The 17,141-nt window shown below is 37.5% G+C and overlaps 2 protein-coding genes across 9 annotated transcripts in view; both read left to right on the top strand.

Annotated features, from left to right (window-relative positions):
• Positions 1 to 16,381, top strand: part of USP37 (ubiquitin specific peptidase 37) — an 81,801-nt gene extending 65,420 nt beyond the window's left edge. For all 8 annotated transcript variants that reach the window (XM_059703130.1, XM_059703128.1, XM_059703131.1 and 5 more), the window contains 6 exons: positions 367 to 533; positions 5,480 to 5,540; positions 8,744 to 8,859; positions 10,840 to 10,909; positions 11,225 to 11,363; positions 11,892 to 16,381. In XM_059703130.1, the coding sequence (XP_059559113.1) occupies positions 367 to 533; positions 5,480 to 5,540; positions 8,744 to 8,859; positions 10,840 to 10,909; positions 11,225 to 11,363; positions 11,892 to 11,979 (641 nt within the window). In that variant the 3' untranslated portion in view covers positions 11,980 to 16,381. The remainder of the gene's footprint in view (positions 1 to 366; positions 534 to 5,479; positions 5,541 to 8,743; positions 8,860 to 10,839; positions 10,910 to 11,224; positions 11,364 to 11,891) is intronic.
• On the top strand, positions 1,145 to 1,630 carry LOC132238233 (COX assembly mitochondrial protein homolog). The gene has a single exon (XM_059703144.1). It carries the CDS (start codon positions 1,176 to 1,178, stop codon positions 1,494 to 1,496), a length of 321 nt encoding a protein of 106 aa, XP_059559127.1. The 5' UTR covers positions 1,145 to 1,175; the 3' UTR covers positions 1,497 to 1,630.
• Positions 16,382 to 17,141: the final 760 nt, after the last annotated feature.

The raw sequence follows: 17,141 nt of genomic DNA, 5'->3' as shown, positions 1-17,141 counted from the left end.
TTTGATTATTAATTCTAAAACAGTCATTTAACATACATTATAATAAATGGGGAAAGCTCATTATTAGCTATTTTTGGTTGTCACAACTAGAGAAAGGGGTGTTACTGGCATCTAGTAAGTGGATACCAGGGATGTATGCACAGGACAGCCACCCCCCAACAACAACAAAATTGTCCACCCAAAATATCAATAGTTTTGAGATAGAGAAACCCTAGTGTACATGTAGTAAGATGAAATTGTATATCCCAAGCAAGCTATGTGTGAGATTGAGGTAAATTACTCTCTGAACAGTAGATGTCACTCTGGTCCAGAGATTTCAGTTTATTAGAGAGGATTTCCCAGTTATGTTTTGTTCTGCTTCCTCAGATCCAGCCAGTTTTACTGAGATAACTAAAGACTGTGATGAGAATAAAGAAAACAAAACCCCAGAAGGACCTCAAGGAGAGGTTGATTGGCTTCAGCAGTGTGATGTGGACCGCGAAAGGGAAGAGCAAGAGCTTCAGCAGGCCTTGGCTCAGAGCCTCCAGGAGCAAGTAAGATTTATATTGCTACTTTCTCCATCCTTTATCTTTCCAAAGAAATGGAGTAGTAGTAGTAGTAGTAGTAGTAGTAGTAGTAGTAGTAGTAGTAGTAGTAATAATCTACATATATAAAAGGCTAAGCGACTGTCTGACCAGTAGCTATGATGTGCAATGACTACCAGGGGGAAGATGCTGAACATAGGAGCTGCCAAGCTGCGGTGACTTGGCAGCTGCGGTTCTCAGGTGACACACCCCGATTCCAGGGTGTATCACCCAAGAACCGCCCTTTCACAATCCAGGACCCCTCAGGGGATGTCAGAGAGCTGGTTGCAGCCCAATGCCTTCAGGCCAGGCCAAGGGACCCCACCTGCTGGAGGTACCCCACTCACTCCACAGATGCCCTTCTTGCCACGGCACCGCCCCAGGTGCGGCCTGCCAGGGAGGGGAAGGGAGGGACCACAGGAGGTTGGCTTCAGGGCGAGTCTCACCCAGTCCTGCCCCTCAATGTGCACGAACCTGTGCACTGGGGCACTAGTAATCTAATCAAATAATAGACAAACATGGTAATTGACCGTACTTTTGCTACGCTTCCCATTGGCTAATCAAGGCGATATGCAGGGCGTGGCCTCGCGGCTGCGTTCCTCCATCGCCGAGATGGCGCTCGACCCGGCAGATCAGCATCTCAGGCATGTTGAAAAAGATGTTTTGATCCCTAAAATAATGAGAGAAAAGGCCCGAGAGAGATGTTCTGAACAAGTTCAAGATTTTACCAAATGTTGCAAGGAGTCTGGAATGCTTATGGTAGTAAAATGCCGGAAAGAAAATTCTGCATTAAAAGAATGTCTAACCTCTTACTATACTGATCCTGCTTTTTATGAAGAATGTAAAATGGAATACCTGAAGGAAAGGGAAGAATTCAGAAAAACTGGAATTCCTACCAAGAAAATGCTACAGAAGCTTCCAACAAGCATGTAGGCAAATACTCACATGATACTAACTTTATTCATGGAAATCACAATTACCTAATATAATGGTCTCAAGGAAGTGTGTCTGCTTATCCTAAATTATGGAAATACTAATTTTATCTGAAATAAAGTTTAAAAAAAAAAAAAAAGCTATATGCACATTAACTGCCAACAAAGATGGTGGTTAATTTGCATACATAGGCGCAATGCTGGGAGGCGAAAGGGGAAGGACGGAAGAAGCTGCCTGCCGCTGACGGTGATCTGAAACCCAGGCGGCAGGCAAGAGCCAGGTGGCAGGGCAAAAGTGGAGAACCCGGGCCGCCTTTGCCTGGCACGAACTATGCAGCTGGGAGAGGGGCGTTGGGCTGCTGGGAGCAGGGCGGGAACTTCCTGGGGTGGGCGTTCAGGCAGCTGGCCGCAAGCGCCCCATAGCTGCTTGCTCATTCACTTATTCGCTCATTCATTCACTCATTCACTCACTCATTATTCACTCACTCACTCAGCAAACCCTCTCAGGTCCCTGGCACCAGGACAGGCACTGAAGTTGAAGCAGGATAAGACAGAGCTATGTCCTCAAGATGTTAGTAATTCAGTAGGGTGAAGCAGGCACATGAACGAGGCAGTTGTATGCACAGATGCACTCTACTGGGTTCAGTGAGGGCTGTAACTAACGCCGACTTTGTTCTCTTGATAAAATGGGGCCTCGGGAGCCAGGCCGCCCCAAGCCTGTAGGCCTGTGCCTAGGCCAGGAGCGGCTGGGGTCCCAGAACATGACAGAGGATGCAGGTCAGGCTGAGGGGTCTGACCCCACCCCTCACCCCCCCACCCCCAAGTGCACAAAATTTTGTGCACCAGGCTACTAGTAATAATAATAATAACCAACATGTTATAAGCATTTATGATGTGTCAGGCATTGTTCCAGGTGATTTGAATACAATGTCATTGATCCACCAAAACAAAATAAAAACTTTGGGGCTTTGCATTGGTTTTGAAACAGAAACTTTGGTGATTTTTCTGTTTTTGAAAATCCAAATGCAACAAAATATATTGGTTACCTTCCATTACAATAATTCATTGCATGCTAAAGCAAGATGGGTCACTAGAGATTATCCCAATGCAACCTTATTTTGCAAGATGTGGAAACAGCCAGTATAACACTATGATTTTATCATTAATATTTTAAGGCAAAGTATTTGTTTTGGCCATTTTCTCACAATATGAGTCCTTTCCTATAAATTGTTTGACATAAAATTCTTAGGAATATTATCTGAAATTTAGATTTTAGTCATAGACTAACATTTATCTGCTCTTTATATATAGTAGAGGCCCGATACACAAAATTTGTGCAAGAGTAGGCCTTCCCCTGGCTGCCAGCACCAGCTTCCCTCTGGCACCTGGGACCCGGGCTTCCCTCACAGCCCCGGCTTCGTCCGGAAGGTCATCTGGTCTAATTAGCATATTATGCTTTTATTATTATAGATTCTGTTCTTTAATTTTTAGTTCTTTATATTTGCCAAAGCTGTCTGATTTGCACTGTGGCAGTAATCAAGGTATCTGACTAAAAAGTGTTGTTTTCATGCTTTTGTAACCCTATGCAATCCAAGCCATGTGATTAATAAAAATTTACCAAGACTCCCTAGAATGAGTGAATATTTTTAATGTTTACAAACAGTCAGATTAAGAAATCTAATTTCGCCTGGCTGGTGTGACTCAGTGGTTGATTGTCAATCCATAAACCAAGAGGTCACCGGTTCAATTCTGGTCAGGGCACGTGCCTGGGTTGTGGACTCGATCTCCGATATAGGGCATGCAGGAGGCAGTCAATATATGTTTTTTTCTTATTGATGTTTCTATCTCTCTATCCCTCTCTTTTCCTCTCTCTCTAAAATCAAAAACATATTTTAAGAAATTATTAAATAAGAAACCTAATTTCTCTAAAACAGTGGATCTTAAGCTTAACTGCACAGGTAATATTAACCTGGGAGTTTTAAAAAATACTGATGCCTAGCTTATTCTGCCTCTCAAATTCTGAAGTAATTGATCTGGGCATCTAGATTTCTTAGTTTTCTTTTTTTAAAAAATAATAAGAATTTTTTTCTTTTAGCTGCATCCCTTGATTTTACTGTGCAGCCAAGGTTGAGGGCTGCTATTTTAAAACCCTTTCAAAACCAGCTGTTCTGTATTCTTTTATTTATAAATAGTTCCTCACTAGCTACCTTGTCATCAAGATGTATACATGTCAAACTATTTTATAAATAATATAGATCATTTGTTTTAGAAAACTTATTTTTAATGTAAAAGACCAAGGCCTGATTTCTTTCTTTCTTTTCTTTATCTTCATCTAAGGATATGTTTATGGATTTTTTAGAGAGAGACAAACATAGATTGATTGCCTCCCTTACACACCCCAATGGTACAACACTCCAGCTGACTGAGCCTCCCAGCCAGGGCAATGTCTGATTTCTTAATAGTAGTACCTTGTAGTATTTCTTATCAGCTGAGCTCATTAAAACTGACTTACAGGACGGGGCAAAAGAAGTTTATGGTTGTTCATATGAAAAATAATACAATAACTAATAAATACTAGTACAAGAATGAACTGTTTCACGTACTCAAAACTGTAAACCTACTTTTGCCCCACCCTGTGTTTTTTTCAGGTGTGAGGGTAGGATTATAAGATGAAGTTTCTTTAGTTTAGTCTACTTGCATTATTCTATTGAGAACTAAAAGATTCTCTTTCTGGTTTCAGCATAGACTTTATGTGTTTGGATAATTTTTAAGTAATCTTATTTTCTCTTAGGAAATATTTATTGCTTTCTTGAATACAGTATTTATTGCTACAAGTACTATAATGCAGAATAGTTCATTCTGAGCTTCTCATATTTTAGTAACTTTAAAAACAAGTTCAGATTTAAGGAAAGTATAAAATAATTCTGCTTAAATTATATTTTTTATTCATTCATTGTTTATAAATTATCTTTTCTCTAAAGATGAGAGGGAAATTTTTTTATAGTCAGCATTTCACTATTTCTTTTTATAATTAGTCCCCTAATTGAGACATTTTCAGAGGTACTAATTGTTCTCTAAGAGAACCTTAGATTTATTAGAAAAGTAACAGTCAATAGTATTCATTTAGTACTTACCAAGCGTCTATTATGTGTCTTGGTTTCTTCAGCAAGAACAGAAATAGAAATCTATGAATAATATCATGTGGAAATATTGTTTATCCTGCTGTCATAGATTTCTGGTCAGTGGTGTGCTACAGCCAACTCACTCTTAGCTCAGGAAAGCCAACTTGTACACACCTCTTTCCAACACTGCATTCAGTCTCATGTTGGTAGCTTAAAATTGGCCATTGTGGGAGCACTTATACCAGGAAATGAACAAACACTGTAAATCAGGGGAGAGTAAAGAGAGCAATTTGCTAAGTATCTGCTGTATGCCAGGTATCTCGTACATGTAAGAAGAAAGGGGATTATATCAAAATGTCACATTGAATGGCTTTTGGTTAGCAAACCAAATTTCACTGACTAGAAGAGATAGCATTTAAGCTTTTTTAATCCCCCAGGTTTTGTTTTAGGAGGACAGTGTAGGAAAAAGTAAAGAACTTTTCCACATCCTTCAATAGGTCATGTTCCAAACATCTATGAAATCATGTAACATATTATTAACAATATTTCTAGAGCAACTGATTTTTTTTATATTTTTTTTTATTGATTTTTTACAGAGAGGAAGGGAGAGAGACAGAGAGCTAGAAACATCGATGAGAGAGAAACATCGATCAGCTGCCTCCTGCACACCCCCCACTGGTGATGTGCCCGCAACCCAGGTACATGCCCTTGACCGGAATCGAACCTGGGACCCCTCAGTCCGCAGGCCGACGCTCTATCCACTGAGCCAAACCGGTTTCGGCAAGCAACTGATTTTTATCATCACTAAATAAGTTTAATCAGTACCTCTTTAAGAGCCTTAGTTTTATTCTTGTCTTTTTAGGAGGCCTGGGAACAGAAAGAAGATGATGACCTCAAAAGAGCTACAGAGTTAAGTCTTCAAGGTATGGAGATTATTTTAATTACTTTTTTTTAATGGTGAAATGAATCACACAGAGAAAAGCATGTAAAATTTATTTTTAATAACAATAACAAATTTGAACACCTCCCAGGTAAAGAAATAGACTCTTAAAAGATACCTGGATTCCCCTTCTTTCCTCCTCCCTCTAAAAGAAACCACGATTCTAACATTTGTATTCATCAGTAGTTTGCTTTAAAAAAAAAACAAAACAAAAACAAAACACAGTATTTACTGTATCCATATTCCTAAACAATATACATTTTTTAATTTCGAAAAAGTTAAATAGCAGGGACAGTCTATCTGTAATCCATTTATATGAAGAGCAGTACTCCCACTGTTAAGTAAGACTCCTGGGAGAAAATAAGGTGGCTTCAGTTTCCCCATGAATTTACAAGAGCTCACTCTGTGAAAATCAGTGGGCAGTTATGAGCGAGTATTCAGAAGAGTAGGGTTCACCGTAGTTATGGTATTTGGCAGAACTAATATATGAACCAGGTGCTGCAAGGCCACAGGGACATGCAACCACAGGAAGTGAGCTAAGTCTGTATTTTCTGTTTCTAAGATTATTGAGGTCTTCCTCCAACTCTCAGAAATAGATCAAAGCAAAACATTTTGATAGTATAAAATGAGAAAGACTGGTCTAGACACCATGATATGCAGGAAAGAGCAAGAATTTGGGACATGGTTGAGACTATTAAAATAAGAATTCAAGCTAAGCTCACCCAGGCATTCTACTCTCAAATTAAAAAAGATGGTATTATGGTGGTGGTGATGTCCATGTCGAATCCTATTGCTCCAATCTGGACTGGTTTCCCTCTACATCCATGCACAACCATCCTAAGATCACCCTAATCATTCTCCTCGGAGTTCTGTCTGATTCTTTCCTCTCTTTGAATCTCCCATTGCCTATGTCTCACTCTTCCTCTTTCTTGATTTATTTGTACTTTGATAGAGAGCACCCCCAAGTAGTTTTCTTGAAATAGAGGGGATATGACTTAAGTTTTTTTTTTTTGAAACCTTGCAAGTTTTATTCTACTGTAGTATTTTATTAGTAGTCTGGCTAAATATAGAATTCCAGGTTTGCAGTCATTGTGAAAAGATTGTTTCCCGCCAACTTCATGCTACTGGGCAATGGGAGAAGTCTTGTTTGCAGGGTCGCTGTGTGAAAAATCTAAAGCTGTTCTTTCTTTATCCTTATGTGACCTCTTTTTCTCTGAAAGCTAATAGTATATTCTCTTTGTTTTTGCTGTAATGAAGTTTCACAGTGATGTGCCTTGATGTGGGTCTGTTTCATCCGTTTTGCAAGGCATTTGATGAATCATTTTAATCTAGAAATGTATCCTTGAATTCTAAGAAATTTTCACTGATTTCCTCCCTTCCACTCTTTCTCTTCTCTTTTGAAACTCATATTATCCAGACTTTCTAGTATAGTCCTTTTAATTTTCTTATCTCTTGTTTTGCTCTTGTCATTTTACTCTACCTCTAGAAAGTTTTTCCAACCTTATCTCCAACTTCAAAACTTCTTTTGAGTGTTTTATTTCTATATTTATTTTTTTTTTAACTGATTTGTTTTGTGAATGTTCCTTTTTTGTAATTTTTTGTTTGTTTTGGTTTGGAAACAATACCATCTCAATTCTCTGAGAATATTAAATATAGTTCATTTGTTTGTTTATTTCAAGTTTACTATAGCTGAATAGATTCCATCTTTTCCAGATTGCTCTGTACTATGTTTATTATGGTTTTTATATTTCTTATTAGAGGCTTTCCTCGGATATCTAGTAATACTTGATTGTCAGCTTATGGTTAAGAATAGGGGACTAAATAAATGATTGGACACTCTGAACACATGAATCACTGGGCTAGTCAACTTTTGAATTTTACAGGATGGGACTGTATGGGGATGATGTTAATATTTTCTCCTGTCTTTTGGCTGGTCAGATTCCTAAAGAGTTTTCTAATCTCTTTCCTTTGCCTAGAGATAAAAGATATGGCTGCCAGAGTTCTGAAAGGCAAGTATAAGGATAGGACTGAGGAGGAGGATATGCACATCCTTCAGTATGCAGGCTGTTACCTACTCCTATTTTCAGTGTGGTACTCATAGCCTCCCCTTTGCCTGGCACACTCTATCCAGAAACTGTTTTACCCTCTCCACAGAATAAAGTTCCAGACTTTAGTTATTCTAGCGGCATCAAGTGGGGTAAAGTGGATCCTAGGAGTCTGTTTCTCAAATAACTTTCATCTAATCATTATTTTTATCCCGTACTTAGCCTCTAGTTTCAGAGGTACCTGGTATTTCCAAGTTGTATGTCTTTTGAAATTTTGGTGATATAAATTGGATGGTTCTCAATTTTTCCATTATGGCTTAGGATTTGACTTTGGCTTTCTCAGGTCTGTCACCCATCTACTTTCAAATTCCAGGATTTTGAGGCCATAGTCTTTTTTCCTATTCTTCCCATTCTTAGGTGTTCATGTCCTTTAAACCATCAGTCACCAACCGGTGGTCCGTGAGGTCCTAAAGGTTGGCGACCGCTGCTTTAAACAGCTCTATTCTGTGATTTTATGAGACTGACGCGCTACCTACTGCGCTAACGAGGCACCTCTATTCTGTGATTTTAGTGGAATTAAATATCAGAGCAAAGAGCCATTTATGCACAAATGCTCCTGTGATTATTTAAAGATAGATTTATTATTTAAAGAAAAAAATGGATCTTGGATTTGTTTGTGTAATGTATTTAAGTTGAAATTTAAGAGTTAAAGGTTAAATTTCCTTTATTTTTGTTAAATTTCAAGAAAATGATTTAATATTAAAGAGAATGAAAGGATAGTGACCTTTTTATGGTCTTTTCTGTGAGGTAATTTATATTTGCTGGTGTTGCCTACAATATGCACCATGTACTTAAAAATTGTTTCTATAATATAGGATTTAATACACTTGGATTATCTTTAAAATTAAATTCTCCTCTTCAGTTTTATTCTTTGTATGAGTTATATACCTTTCATATAGATATATTTAAAAGGAAACGGAGCATTTCTTTTACAGATATCAGCTACCTGAGTTGTTGGTCCCCAGAATTGGCTGGGTGAATTGGATGATAACATGTGTACCCAAGCTGTTCTTTTCTTCCTAATCATCTCTTTGTGTCTATTCCAAGAAATTTTACAAGACTCTGTCTTTGTGTTCTTCAGAGTTTAACAACTCTTTTCTGGATTCATTGGGTTCTGATGAAGACTCTGGGAATGAGGATGTTTTAGATATGGAGTACACAGAAGCTGAAGCTGAGGAACTGAAGAGAAATGCTGAGGTAGGTGACTTTCTGTTCCCTGAGTAGCACTGGTCAGTCGGTCAGTATTGCTCCTGCTCTTCATCTTCATAGGCCCCACTGACAGTTTCCATTGAGGTGCATTTCTGCCCCTTTGGTAGCCATCAAGTTGTCTTCACTTTCTCTTGTCCTTTGCTTCTCATTTCTTACAAGATTCAAAACAAAATGGAACAAAAACAGAAATATTTCCTGACTACCTTACGTGCAGTTAGGTAAAACCAAGTGACATGGCTCTCAAAGTCACATGTATATTAAATTTCTTTTAGTTCTACTGAAACTATAAAAACTGTTAAAAGTAATAATGTTACTAGAACGCATTGGAATCTTTCATTTTTTTTTACTGTATTTTTAACATTGAGCATTTATGTTGTTTCTGTTTTTTCACTGTAAAAAATAATACATTAAGGAACTGTATTATTCTAACATTTTCTATATTTAGGATTTTTTCTCTAAATCCCTAGAAGTAAATTACTACATCAAAGTTTATGACTATTTTAATGATTCCTGGTTTCCATATAGCTGTATTTGTTCCCAAAATTATACCTAATAGTGCTGCCTCGGTGCAGAAATATCTTTTCAGTTTTTGTTTTATTTTTTTTACTAACAATATTTTAAGAGCATTTTTAGAAATACTTAAAATGTAAATGTTCACCCATAACCCATACACCAACTCTCTCTCTCTCTCTCTCTCTCTCTCTCTCTCTATATATATATATATATATATATATATATATATATATACACACACACATACATACATATATACATTTTTTTTAATTGATTTCAGAGAGGAAGGGAGAGGAAGAGAGAGAGAGAAACATCAATGATGAGAGGGAATCATTGATTGGCTGCCTCCTGCACGTTGGACTGAGTCCACAACCCAGGCATGTGCCCTTGACCGGAATAGAACCTGGGATCCTTCAGTCTGCAGGCTGACGCTCTATCCATTGAGCCAAACCAGCTAGGGCAACTCTTCATTTTTTTATTCTGTTATTGAGTACTTAACTATTGACATACTGTTTTTATAGAACTATGGTTATTATGTGTGTTTTTGTAGGTTTAGAAAACGGGATAATATGTTGGTAACCCACATGATTTTTTAAAATAGCTGAATAGTATGGTATTGAGTTGCTGTACCACTAATGGTTTAGCTATTATTGGGCCTATTGTTAGTTCCAACTTTTTTTATTAAAGATAATCTCAGCCAGCACCGGTTTGGCTCAGTGGATAGAGCGTCGGCCTGCTGACTGAGGGGTCCCAGGTTCGATTCCGGTCAAGGGCATGTACCTTGGTTGTGGACACATCCCCAGTAGGGGGCGTGCAGGAGGCAGCTGATCGATGTTTCTCTCTCATCACTGTTTCTAAGTCTCTATCCCTGTCCCTTCCTCTCTGTAAAAAAATCAATAAAATATATTTTTAAAAAATAAATAAATAAAAAATAAAGATAATCTCTCCCTCTCCTTTCTACTCTGAAATCAATAAAAAAATTATAAAAAAGAAAGATAATGCTACAATAAAATAATTTATACATGTACTCTTCTTTTGAATTATTTTTTAAAATATATTTTTATTGATTTCAGAGATAGAGAGAGAAACATCAATATTGAGAGAGAATCATCAATCAGCTTGCCTCCTGTATGCCCGACACTGGGGATTGAGCCCACAACCTGGGCATATACCCTGACCTGGAATCAAACTGTGACCCCCCTGGTTCATAGTTGAACGCTCAGCCATTGTGCCACACCAACTGGGCTTGAATTATTTTTTAGGATACATTCTTGTTGAGAGTAGAATTTTTGGATCAAAGAATATGCACAATACCAACCACTGGATATTTTATTGTATCTGACTTTACATACACACTAAAACTTAGTCATGTCACCTTTGATAATAAATTTAAAATTAGTGTTTTGCTTTTATTCAAATGAGGAGTTTAAAGTCATGCCCACTTCTGTTTTCCAGACAGGATATCTTCCTCATTCCTATCGGCTCATCAGTGTTGTCAGTCACATTGGTAGCACTTCTTCTTCAGGTAAATGGACAAAATGATTTTAGCATTTTATAAATGAGCAGCCAACATTTACTCCTTATTAGGTTGTTTTGTGCCTTGCTTTGTGAGGTGTAAGTTGGATGCATCAAGAAAAACATTGAAGTCTTTTGTCAAAAATTTGTCTGGTGTAGTATATTTCTATCTTAAATGTTTCTACTTGTATTTTGAGTGGTTTTTAGAAACTTCTGTAGGAGTAAGGTAGAGGGGGTGGCTGTTTTTCTTTCTGAAACTTCCTATACCTGAGAGACATGCAAAAAAATTTTACAGACCTCAATTTTCAGATTTTCTTTATTTCAGGTCATTACATTAGTGATGTGTATGACATTAAGAAGCAAGCGTGGTTTACTTATAATGACCTGGAGGTATCTAAAATCCAAGAGGCTTCCGTGCAGAGTGATCGGGATCGGAGTGGTTACATCTTCTTTTACATGCACAAGTAAGAAACTCCCAGATCTGAAGACATGGGCTAAAAATTACCCAACTCTTTTTTCTTCCTTAAGAATAAAATGTTCCCATTATTTAATTGGTTGATAATTTTTTGTTTTGTTATCTTTGCTTAGGGCTCATGTTTTATTTCCTTATAAGTCCAGAATATTTTCTCTCTTAATTCAGCATTAATTACTCATCACACAGTAGCATCTAGGTATGGAACCTAAGACTGTTTTATGATAGAAGCTGTCTTATCATAAACCTTTTTGGTCTTCTAGTTGTATCAGCTAGAAGATCTGAGTTACATCTATGGAAACTACATAACATTTTTATGAAAGCTGGCTCTTGCCAGCCTCCTCCCTCCTAATGTTTTCAAAAATCAGCACTTGGGGTTAAGATGGTGATCAAATGAATGAGCTGCTTATGTAATAAAATTTAGGTACCAAATGGGATTATGCATGCTTTTTCATTATCTATTTTCTGTATATTCTTTGGCTTTGCTCATTGAATGCTTATTTTTTTGTTTTATTTTAAGGGAGGTTTTTGATGAGCTGCTGGAAACAGAAAAGAACTCTCAGGCATTCAGCATGGAAGTGGGGAAGACCACTCGTCAGGCCTCGTGAAGAACAAACTGCTGGGTTGGCAGTGTGCACTGCATATTCTCCCTTACTGTCACCCACCTCATTTTCCTCCACCTGAGGAGAAGTTAGAACTCTATTTGATGCGGGAGCAACAAACAGCTCAGGGCCAAACCAAAAGATGAAAATTGCAGTTATGTGGAATGCTCCATGCTAATTGTTTTATGGAAACTTTGGTCTCACCTCTATAGCTGATTATCTTCTTTTTCTCCTACAAGAGTAGCACTTCCTTTTGTCTTGGAAATACTTGTTGTAAATATATATATGTACATACAAACATATATGTGGAATGAATGGAGCCTTAAAGAGTTAGGATGAGCCACCAGAGTATGCCTGCTCAAAATTAATAGCACAGCAGTTTGGAGAAGAAATTAAGTTGTCAAAGAATCCATTCACCTGAGAAATGTGTACAGATATACATATCAGTTGACATTTGGCTTTTATGTTCCTTGAGTAGTTTCACTCAAGTCTGTAATCTTTCATGTGTGTTTCTTATTAGTAAAGGTCACTGGAAAATAAGCTCTCCATGTTACACTAATGACAGTTTGTCCTCCTTGCAAAGGAGGGGCATTTCTGCCACCTGACTTGGGGGGCTATTTTTTAAAAATTCATGGATTCGTGATGCTTTTGCTGTTTACATGTAGTCCCAAGAAATGGATTGTTGTTGGTGCTTGGAATGTGTTTTGGTCCCACATTTGGTATTTATTATACACTTTGTATTTCCTTTAAAGAGATTCCTTCACACAGTATATTCATTGTATATCATCTATATTACAGTGGTGAAGATAGAATCATTATTTTATGGAGCAAGCATTATCCTAACAGAGTTCAACCAGAACTTTAAAAGGTAGGGAAATAATATTGTCCCAATTGGGACTCCCCAGCAAGGATACTTAGGGATAAGGAGGAATACTAGAATCTTGTCTCTCCAAGAGGTCAAGAGGAGTATTCTTGTGTTAAAAGTTAAAATTCTGGACCACTAAAGCTAAAAGCCCTGCTATAGTGTGAAATAAGTGCATGAGCTGTAGGATAAAGCTTGAACATTTAACCTTCCACTGTCTGGCTTTGCCCTTAAAACAGAATGGGAATTAAAAGTGTGATTGGTTTAATAATCCCAAGAACTAATATATAAAGGTGCATAATGTATTTGTTCTACTTTTTAGGTGCTTCGAGTTGAGGTTAAATGGGGGTACAGCATTAATTGCTGCATTAGTCACTCAGCTGACATAATCAGCGTGGTTCAGCAGCTTGTGAAACTATATAAAGAATGAGTTTGAAAGTAGAATTCTGTCCAAAAAATAATTTTGTAAGCCCAGGGATCATTAGGATCATACAGAGTTAAGTATAGCAATATGAAACCTTCAATATTGTTTCTTTTTGCTTTTTTATTGTAAACAAATTACTCTTCTGAGGTAGGGAAAAAACTGTTAGCAGGTTTTCAAGTGTAAAGTTCATTGTCACAGAAGATGCAACACCTTTTCTGGAAAATTGCCATAAGAGAGTTCCAGCTCCACTCTTAAAACTTGGATGTGTTCTGACATAGTAACCTCTTCTAAAATTTTGAATTTTTGGATTGTAAACAGCCCCAACACTCTTGCTTAACTACTGATAAAAGCTTTGCTTCCTACCATTTACTTAGATATTACTCCAGTAAACGTTCCAAATGGTATGGTGGTACAATACGCAAGAGTAGTATAGAGCAGAGGGAAATATTTGTTTTAAAAACTAGCTTTTTATGTTTTATTTCTACTGGGGAGCTCCTTTTTTTTTTCTTTTTCTTGAAAATAACTGGTTTTCTTATACAAATGAAGTGGTGATCAAATTCTTTAGCTATTTATTATTCTTCTTTCCTGTGTCTGCATTTGAGAGCTTTGAGAGGTATTGTTAAAAAATGATTGGGAATGATTTGAAGTGAGGGGTACATTAGGGCATTTAAAAAAATTAGAAATAATGTGATAAGCCTAGATTGCCCATGAAATACCCTCGTTGACTTGCTTTTCATAGCTTGGTTGTGGTGTATGGTTTAGAGGTACTCTTGGCTCAGAAACCTAATTTGATTTGATCTTCATGTCTTGGGCAGGACTTACTAGCTGAATGAATACAGGTTACTGGGGTAGATGAGTTAAATTACTTTCTTGTTTTGATTTAGTGAAGGATTAATGACTATAGATGGAGATTTTATCTGGACCATGTTGATGGGGTTTATTGTTTTGTTTTTGAGCTGACTATATATATTGAAAAATTATAAGTAGATTTTTTGTGTGCAGTCTGATCAGTTTGCTCAGAGTCAGGGGGTTGGGATGGCATTTGGCATGTTGTGCCAGGAAGGGACAACTGAAATAGGGACAGAGTGCTTCAGTCCTAGGCAGCCTGCACAATAAATTTCGTATTGAAAATACCACATGTGGTTACATTTTTCTAAATGGCATTGAATTGGAACTTGACAGCACTTAGTTCTGCACTCAACTGATCTTAATTGGAACTTTTTTGAAAGGGAAAAACAAATTCAAACTTGATTCTTATTGGCTATTATAATGGAGAATTGGAAGGTTGTATGTTGTCAAATGCTCTCTCTTGTCACTTCAGTAGCCATGGCTATAATTTAAGCCTGTGAGAAGATAGACTCTGTTCTGTGGGCAAAATATGTGTGTGTGTACGTGCGCTCATAAGTTTTGTTTCAGCAAACTAGAAAAGAAGCAAATCCATGACTTGTTCTATTTATATTTTTTTATTCCAAATGCTATTTGTTTACTTGCCAATTTACTTTACTAATTTAATTGTTTAATAGCAAATATAACAAATGTAAATGTGTTTACATTTTAAGAAGTAACTATCAGCTAACTCTGGGAGGCAAACAGATGACACAATTCTTTCTTTGTCTAGTGTAAAATTCTTCTGAAAGAAAAGCTTTAAGAATTAAAACCTCAGCAAGTGAATTCCTGGCTTTACTTATCCTTCCATACTGCCGTTACCATTATGTAACTATATAAATATAGCTACAACTATTGATATAGTTGTATAATGAAAATTGTTTGAAAACATCTAAATTAAAGAAATTCTTGGCAATGTCTCATATATAGTTGAGTGCTTTGAGTGTAGAGAACATGTAGAGAGAGCATAGGGGGGCGGGGTGGAAACATACAGAAAGAAGGTAGTTTATAAACTCATTTGTGATCTGAAAAGAGATTATGTTAAAACTAATAAAAACATTACCCTTCTTGCTCACTCTTCTCTGTCCTCTGAAATAAAACAGTGGATGCTCTTAGTCATCCAGCCATCTTTTGCCCTGTTTGATTTAATTGATGCTCTTAGGTAGTGTTTTAAGTCAGGGAAACAGCTAGATCTCCAAGTACATGTGGATCTTGTATATGTGTGGAGATCTTCAGAAAAACCACCAACAACCCAGTACCAGTTGCAAGTCACATAAAAATGTACCCCAAAAACAGATGTGTCCTTTTCCTCCTCCCATCTTGCTTTACACTGAGTAATGCTCTTTTTAAATGTGTACGAAAACCCGATTTCTGACCTCTTAACGACTTTCTACTATATTACTTAAGAACCCTGATTTTGTCTCTATCGATGGGTCTTACTAACCTCTAAAAAAAAATTTTTTTTTAATTGGGAAACTATAGTTTGTTAGGCCTTGAGAGTTGTGTGACAGAATTCTTTTGCTGTGTCTCACCACAATCATTGACTCCTATGGCATGCTTTGATTACTAAGCTTCAGGCAGTCTCTTTGGTTGTATCATATTTATAAACAATGAGTAAGTTTTCCTTTCCATGTGTGCTATGTGTCTGAGGTTTTGATATTTTAATACAAAGTGTGCCAGTATGAATATAAGCAATTGATTTTGGTAACATTGGACTTTTCTTAAAGTATAGAGATGAAGAATAGGTGTGTACACTGATGTAAAAATAGAGTGTATTGAGGGTCTGGATCAGAACCCAAGTTCATTAGACCAAAACAAAGAAGAGAATCGAATGGGCTGGTCTACTTCAAGAATGGGAGGGGGAGCGAAGAATGACTGCATGTGGTTGTACACACCTCGGGTCCCCAGGTTTCCTTCCCTCTGACTGCTCTGGCCTGTTAAGTGTTTATTTATGCTAAGAAAAGGAAAACAACTAAGCTTCTACACTTTGCCTAGTTGAGCCACTACCAGGTTTGCTGGCAGCTTTGGCCACATTATCAGTGAGGTGATTTTCTTTGTGTTCAGAGTGACTTCTGATTCTAAATCTTTGTTTTGTTTTGTATGGAGCGGCACTGTATCTGTGTTTTAGCAGAACTGTTCCTCTGTATTCTTTACAGTTTTTCCTTGTTTTGGTTTCCTTTTTAAATTATGCATAGAGGTTTTTTGTGTGTGTGAAATTAAAGCCTTTATTAACCCTGTGTTGATTTGACTTATTTCTGAAAAGGACATATTCTTGCAGACACTTAACAATAGTTGTTGAAGTTGTAGAAATCACCTTCTGTTGGCCTTCAGACTTGGGACTTCTGTGCAGCACTGTTAAACCCTAAAGAAAATGGGATGGCAAACCAACATATGCACTGATTTCCCATTGTTTCCATCTGAGGAGCCAGGGAAGCTTTGCAGAGGTTCTGGATAACAGTTTATAAACCCAGCATTGGCCTTAGCATTTTTTACACCTTTCCCAGAGAAGGATGAACTAGCATTTGCAGTTCATACTTGCCTTTAAACTCAAGCCTAAACCCAGTGGATATGTTGGCTTTCACTGGGGACTGGTTTAGTGAGTACTGTGAAACCTCCTACTACAGCATCTCCTAGGCCCGTGGTCGGCAAACTGCGGCTCGCGAGCCACATGCGGCTCTTTGGCCCCTTGAGTGTGGCTCTTCCTAAGCCTTAGGAGTACCCTAATTAAGTTAATAACAATGTACCTACCTATATAGTTTAAGTTTAAAAAATTTGGCTCTCAAAAGAAATTTCAATCATACTGTTGATATTTGGTTCTGTTGACTAATGAGTTTGCCCGACCACTGTCCTAGGCCATTGAACTCCTTCAAAGAAGGGATCCCCCTTAACTTATCACCAGAGGAAGACGTATGTGAAAAGGAAAAACCGTTATTCTGGGAAAGGCAGACAAAAATGCTTCAGCCCACCTGCCATTGATAAACGCCTACGGAGGACGGA

The sequence above is a fragment of the Myotis daubentonii genome, chromosome 7 (assembly GCF_963259705.1).
Source record: "Myotis daubentonii chromosome 7, mMyoDau2.1, whole genome shotgun sequence".
Classification (NCBI taxonomy): Eukaryota; Metazoa; Chordata; class Mammalia; order Chiroptera; family Vespertilionidae; genus Myotis; species Myotis daubentonii.
Note: the sequence above shows the minus strand (reverse complement) of the source record. Positions and strands in the feature narration are given on the sequence as shown.